The sequence below is a fragment of the Anas acuta genome, chromosome 3, assembly GCF_963932015.1.
Source record: "Anas acuta chromosome 3, bAnaAcu1.1, whole genome shotgun sequence".
Lineage (NCBI taxonomy): Eukaryota > Metazoa > Chordata > Aves > Anseriformes > Anatidae > Anas > Anas acuta.
The window spans coordinates 38,002,507-38,009,651 of record NC_088981.1 but is presented as its reverse complement, the minus strand read 5'-3'; the positions used below and the strand labels follow the sequence as shown (position 1 = coordinate 38,009,651).

General features: G+C 55.4%; 1 protein-coding gene across 2 annotated transcripts in view; it reads left to right on the top strand.

The window, feature by feature from the left end:
- Nucleotides 1-5,930, top strand: part of SIX3 (SIX homeobox 3) — a 6,491-nt gene extending 561 nt beyond the window's left edge. Inside the window, exons 1-3 of one of the 2 annotated variants that reach the window (XM_068676672.1) lie at nt 1-554; nt 2,829-2,988; nt 3,457-5,930. The exon at nt 1-554 is cut by the window's left edge and continues 561 nt beyond it. In XM_068676672.1, coding sequence (XP_068532773.1) covers nt 1-554; nt 2,829-2,988; nt 3,457-3,558 — 816 coding nt within the window. In that variant the 3' untranslated portion in view covers nt 3,559-5,930. Of the gene's footprint in view, nt 555-2,828; nt 3,100-3,456 lie in introns of those variants that run through there. The other variant, XM_068676671.1, reaches the window with a different exon arrangement.
- Nucleotides 5,931-7,145: the final 1,215 nt, after the last annotated feature.

Genomic DNA, 7,145 nt, shown 5'->3' with positions numbered 1-7,145 from the left:
CTCAACTTCTCCCCGGAGCAAGTGGCCAGCGTCTGCGAGACGCTGGAGGAGACCGGAGACATAGAGAGGCTGGGGAGGTTCCTCTGGTCGCTGCCGGTGGCGCCGGGGGCATGCGAGGCCATCAACAAGCACGAGTCCATCCTCCGCGCCCGGGCGGTGGTGGCCTTCCACACGGGCAACTTCCGCGACCTCTACCACATCCTGGAGAACCACAAATTCACCAAGGAGTCCCACGGCAAGTTGCAGGCCATGTGGCTCGAAGCTCACTACCAGGAGGCCGAGAAGCTAAGGGGTCGCCCGCTGGGTCCGGTTGATAAATACAGGGTGAGGAAGAAGTTTCCGCTGCCCAGGACCATTTGGGATGGCGAGCAGAAGACGCACTGCTTCAAGGAGAGGACTCGCAGCCTCCTGAGGGAGTGGTACCTGCAGGACCCTTACCCCAACCCCAGCAAGAAAAGGGAACTGGCTCAGGCCACGGGGCTCACCCCCACGCAAGTAGGCAACTGGTTCAAAAACCGAAGGCAAAGAGACAGAGCAGCGGCGGCTAAAAACAGGTCAGTGGGGCCGCGGGCCCGGCGCCGGACCGGGGGCCGGGCGGGGGGCCGCGGGCAGCGCGCCTTCGCCTCCCCTTCCCTGCCCTCCTCTTCCTCACTGCCGCCGGTAGAATCCGGCCCCCGCGCCCGGCCGGCCCGGGCTGCCCCGGCCGCCGCAGGGATGCGCGGCTCCAAAGTTGCCGCCGCGCCCCGCTCCCTGCTCGGGCTCCTCACGGGCTCCCGGGGCGCAGGCAGGGCCGCCCCCCCCCTCCTCCGGGCGTGGGCAGCTCCCCCCGGGAGTGAGCAGGTCCCCCCGGGCGCGGGCGAAGCGGCAGGAGCGGCTCCGGCGGGGGCAGCGCCCGGCCCTGGCTACCTCCGTGCGCGCAGCCGGAGCCGCCGCGGCTCTGCTCGAGTTTTCGGCTTCTCGGCCGCCGGCACGGGTCTGGCGAGGCCCCCCCACCCGCTGCAGGGCCGAGCCGAGCCGTGCGATAGCGAGCGGGCTGCCGCAGAGCGGGCGGCTCCTCTCCAATTGTTCCTATTCCTCTGCGCGCTCCGCGGGACCTGCGCGCACACGCGCGCCCCACACCAGCTCGTCGCAGGGAGAAAAACCCTTCGGAGATCGGGAAGCCTCTCTTTTCCCATCCCCGTCCCCCAGCTGGCTCCCCTTGGCGACCTAGCTCTCTGGCCGTGTGTTTCCCGTGCGGTTACACCGGCATTTGTTTGCGCGTCCCTCGGTGTCTTTATTATTATTATCACCATTGCTGCTTTGCCGTGGTAAAAGCCAGGCTCCCTGCTTTTCATTTCTTGTCTTCCCCTGTAAAAGTTGTTTTGCAAATGGAACTGGACCCTTAATCCGGCTTGCTGCGCTGTTTTTATTTTAATTTAAGTTTGCTTACCACTGGAAGTGTGTAAACAAAACTTCTTGTTCTCTTAAATGCTGTCTCTTAAATTCCTCCTAATTATAGCGCTGGTGCTATTGATTCAAGATTCTGTAGGAGAAATGCAACCTAAAAGTGCTTGGCCATTTAATTTCCATTAAATGGAAAACAGATCAGCTTAGGACTGTAAATAAACAGAAGTTGCCTACGGATGCTTTTGTTGACTCAACGCTGTTGACAGCAGATGAATGCACCAGGAATTGTAAATGGGAGAAAAATCAAAGACGCTGAAATTAGACAACTTAAGATAATGAGAAATGTAGAATAAACAGGCTATGCGTTTCTGTTCTTTGCAGACAGTTAAATAGAAAATGCCCTGGCGAGAATCAGTGGAGTGAAGGGTGTATTTTGATTCACACTGGCAGTGCTAGGCGTTATAGGTTGTGGCCGGCTGCTCAGTCCAGGACTTTTAGCGTCTTCCCCTTATCCCCGAATCCGGCTTTCTTTGGGCTTCGAGCAGAATGAACAGGCACAAAGCAGTGTTCACAGCACGATAACGAACCTGGAAATTATTTATCGCCTCTTAAAAAATACATAAACGTTCAACAGCGGTGCCCCTGAAGTGGCTGAGAGGCTGAAAGGACCAGCGCTTTAAGGCTCCTTTCGGCTTTCAAATGGCAAAGGGACTTAAATTTCGAGCGGAGACAAGCGCTGCGCTCCACAATCGCCCCTTTTCATTGCAGTCGTGGCGTCGCCTCTCCGGGACGGGACCTTCCCGAGGCCCCCCCTGCCTGCAGGGAACGGCTGGCCCGGCCCGATGGTGGCCGAGCACCCAAAGCTGGGCCCGGGGAGGCCCCCCCAGCCCTTTGCACCTTTGGGGGCAGCGGCTCCCGCTCTCAGCCCCTGTCCCTGCCAGGCCTCCGGGGCTCGGGGCCGGCGGCGGGAGCCGGGTTGATGCCCCGGGGGCAGCGGCTCGACTTCTGCGGACCGCGGGGCGGTGAAATCGCCTCTCTCTGCCCCACGCCGGCCCCTTGAAACCCCCAGCCTCGCTGATCGCACGGAGCTGGGCGCCAGCGCATCTCTCACACGCGGACCGGGGATAAGGGGCCGGGGACCAGGGACCGTGGACCGGGGGTTGGGGACCGGTGCTTGGCTCCCACCCGGGTTCCGTGGCCGCCGAGGGCTCCGCGGGAGAGGCTGCATGAGGCAGCAGCGAGGCAGGCCGTGCCGAGCCGTGCCGTGCCTGGCCGAGTCGTGCCGTGCCTGGCCGAGCCGTGCCGTGCCGAGCCGTGCCGTGCCGAGCCGTGCCACGGCTGTCCCGGCGGGTCGGGATCGCGGCGGGTCGGGTGCCGTCCCCTCGGCGCGGCCGGCGTCTGAGAGGGGCTGTGCTGTTGTTTTGTCTCCCGGCGCGATGCAGGCTCCAGCACCAGGCGATAGGACAGAGCGGCATGCGGTCGCTGGCAGAGCCCGGCTGCCCGACACACAGCTCGGCCGAGTCTCCGTCCACGGCGGCCAGCCCGACCACCAGCGTCTCCAGTTTGACAGAAAGAGCCGAGACGGGCACCTCCATCCTCTCGGTAACCTCCAGCGACTCGGAATGTGATGTATGATATCGGAAAACAAACAAACACATCAGAAAAAAAAAAAAAAAAAAAAAAAAAAAACAACCAACAAAAAAAAAATCCAAATCCAAACAACCAAGCACCCTCTCCCCGACCCGAGCAGAACAAAACGAGGCAACCTAGAATCAGGACACACACACGCATGCACGCACACACACAGCGAGGAGGGAAGAAAAGGCCAAACCCGACCCAAACATAATAGCAAACAAACAGACAGGGATCAGAGAATCCACCACCACCACCGTCAGCCAACACCACCACCAAGAGATGGAGCTAAAACTTCAACAGTCACAAACGCTGGTGCTGCAGCAGGGGGGTGGGGGGGCGGCGGGAAATAATAATTATTATATATATAAAAAGAAAAAAAAAAAAAAGAAAAGAAAAAAAAAAGCAAAGCAAAAGTGACAATTGTATTCTTTTTAGGACAAGCACGATTTCTCCTTTGCGCTTTTCCATGGACGCATTTCACCCACTTGCATGATGATGATGATTAAATTTGTATCTGGGAAAAAATATTCTCTATAGTAAAGGAAAACAAACAGAAAACAGACAAACAAATGCAAACTCCGATCGAATTTGTACAAAAAGCAAAAATAAAAAAAAATTAAAAAGGAACTCCTTGAAGAGGGAAATAACAAATGTTTATCGCCTTTTTGTTGGTCCTCTTTCTCTTTCTCTCTCCCTCTCCCTTTCTCTCTGTTTTTTTTTTTTTTTTTTTTTTTTTTTTTAAGTCCAACTGATGGTCCAGCCAAGATGCGATTTTCTGTTTTTTTGTTCAGCAGACAATCATTTTATTCGTAAGCACCTTTTTTTCTACACTTCTGTCACTGCCTGTGTGGGTACTGGTTATAAATGTGGAAAAAGAATAGTTATGACTGTAACAGATTTTTATTTTTATTTCAAAATTTTATATGAATTATGTATATCTTAATGATGCGGTCATTTTCCCAGTTTGTAATATATGTGTAGAAATGCTTGTATATGATATTTGCTCTACACTTTCTTTCTCCCCCCCTCTCTCTGTCTATCTCCCTCCCACCCTTTCTCTCTCTCTCCTTTTTATTTTCCTTGACTCGGTGTTCCTTGCACAAACTTAGCTGTCAAGATCTGACGTGCTAGGTTTTCAAAAGGGACCTCAGCGATAGAAAAAAAAGAAAAAAAAAAGAAAAAAAAAAAAGCTTAGGGTGCAACTGTAGTTATCTTATGCAAAAGCTATTTTGAGTATTTCATAGCAGCTTTGGGGGGTCTCTTCTTAAACTCCACGTAGGACGCTTAAACTATTGTTTCCTTAACTGCGTGTTTATCTATATGTACAAACTTTCTAAATCAAATACAGTATTCCATTTTCTTATCTACCCAGCGCTGTTGGTGTTTCTGTCCGCCACGGAAAAGCCCGCCCTGCCCGGCTCGCCGGGACCCCCGAGCGGATTTTGGGGGGACGCAGGGGCTGGAATTGCGCCGTGTCCCTCGGGTCCCCTCCGCCACCGCGGGCTCCGGCGTTTTTCCCCGCGGGACTTTTTCATTTTTCTTTTCCTGTGGACTCCCAGCTTGAAAGGATTCGTCCGGCTCGCCCGGCTGCGGGACCGGGTGTCTCCAGAGAGCGGTTAAGACATTTCGGGATTTGTTTTGTAGCTTTAAATGAAAACAAAAACATAAACTCCTCGCCCTAAGCGGGCTGCAGCTCCTCCCCTCGAACCCGGAGTATATTGTAATGTGCTGAAAGAAGCCTTTATTTGCATGACTAACAGTATTTCAGCATCTTTTTCTCTTTTTTCCTTCTTTTTTCCTTTTTTTTTTTTTTTTTTTTTTTTCATTAAAGTTTTGCTTTGCCCTGGGCAGATTATTCAGCCATGAATTAAGGAGAGGTAAATTCTAAACTTGTTTTTACTTGAAAATACAATTTTGAAACTTACCAGGGATTTAGGGAGGAACGTGCCTGGAATTTCTTGACCATTTCCAAACTAATTCGGACTTCCGATCTACCTTTGTGTTGCCTGAGTCCTCTCCCCCTCTCCCCTCCTCCCTTTTTTTGGGAAGTCCAAGCGAGGTTTATGGAAAGCCTTAGGAAGCGCCTGGGCTTCCCCTTGCGTCCCCCCGTCCCGAGAGGCTACGTGGGGAACCGGGGGAACCCCCTAGGGTGTGAGAGCTTCTGGCAAGCCACTAATGGACAATTTTCAGGAATAAACTGAAATGCAAATACGTTCCCACACCCCCTTTGCCCCCGAGGAAACGCCGCGTGTGTGCGCGGCGCCCTTGCAGCGGGGCACGGCGGGGACGCGTCCCCCGTGGGACTCCCTGACCGGGGCCGGGAGGAGGAAAGGGGAGCCCACGAACCTCGTGTGCGTGTGTGTGTGTTGTGTATATGTGCGTGTGTAGGGAGGGTCTCGTCCGGCTGCCCTCGAGAGCTGCCAGGCTCCGGTGCCCCAGCTCGTCCCGGGGGCAGCGCCCGCCCCGTCGGGGTTCACTGCCCGGCGGCACTGGTGAGGCCGGGGAGGTGATTTTGAAGAAAATAACGCCCGGTTGTGCCAGGATGGGAATTGCTGGGGCTGGGGGGGGTTGTGTGTGTGGGAACAATAGCGCTCCCGTGTACCGCTGGGGTGGGAGAAGGGGGCTTAGGGCTTCCCCTCCCCCATTAGGCACTTAGAGAGGAGAAAAACACCCAAGAGGGGGGAAAAGGCCCACAAATGATGGGCACCCAGGCACGCATGAGCTCGGGCTGCTCTTTCTCTCTCTCCGGCAGCCAAGGCCTGGAGACGAAGAAATCCCGGCCCTGAGAGTCACCCCGGGGCTCGGTCGGAAGGCGATCCGCGATGCTTCTGCGCTGGAGTTTTTGCCACAATATTTCTGCTCCGCGCTGGTAGGAGTGTCGTTCTCATCCTGCTTTATTTTTGACGGGCTTTAATACCTGAAAGGATTCAGAGGCGTGAAAGTTTGGGATTTTTTTTTCTTTCCCTTCCTCCGTTTTCGCGTCTGGAGGCTGCAGCTAGAAGGCGTCGAGCCGACAGCAGCAGCAACCCACCCCAGCTGAGCCCTATACTGCTGCCGCTGGGTTTTTCTCCCCTCCGATCAGGCCCCCAAAAATCTCCCTGTCATGCCGCAGCAGCCGGGGGAGGCTAGAGATCGCCTTTAGCCCCCCTCCGGATCCTCCGGGCCCAGGGCTCCAGCTCCCCCCGAGTCAGAGCAGTTACTTGCCTACTATTAACCCCTCCCTACCCCCCCCCCCCCCAAAAAAAAAAAAAAAAAAAAAAAAAAAGCCACCTGAGCTACAAACTTGAGTGGCCGTGGCAGATGTAGCAGGCCCACGGGGGGGATCTTTGAGTCCCCACTTCCCGCCGAGCCTACGACACGCGTGGGGGGCGTACTGGGGGTGCCGAGGGTATGGGTAATGATGTGCTGGGCTCCGGAACGGGTAAATGATGTTGTTTTCGGATTTGCATTAAAAACCTGAATGGCTGATTGAGGTGTAAATCTCTGAAAAGCTGCGTTTAAGCCTCCTGGCCCACTAAGTCCGCCTGCCCCGGGAAGATAGGGCCTATCGAGCCCTGCCAAACCGGAGGGCCTGCCTCTTCCCCTCGCCTGGCCGATCGTTATCGACAGCACGAGTTTATTCTCGGCCGGTGATTAGGGTGAAATTACTCGGAAGCCCAAGTGCGGCTGGTCGATGCGGAGGCGAAGGCCCTGGGACGGGCGGCAGATGGCCGCAGCCCCGAAGACCCCCCCTCCTCCCAATGGCAGCGACCTGGGGCTGGAGCTCCCACCCGCGACCTCCGACGTGCGTGGACGGCTCCTGCGTCCCTGTCCCCCATCTCGGCTCTCGCTGCCCAAGGGCAGCCCACGGGCAGCTCCCCCCGATCCCTTACAGCTGCCTCGCAGAGGGGCTCCAATCTGCTTGCCCGTTGCCCTTAATTTTTAGCATCCCCAGATGAGGTTGCTGCCCCGGCCCGAAGTGAAAAGAAAATGTGGACGTTGGTGCCCTGGTATTGCTCTGATTTCTTCGGTTAGCTGAGCACAACTTTCCATTCGTGTTTATTCATGCAGTTTCTTATTGAGCTCCACATCGCACTGGCCTGGATTCCGTGTGTAGGGAGAAGATAGACAAACATCGCCTTTTT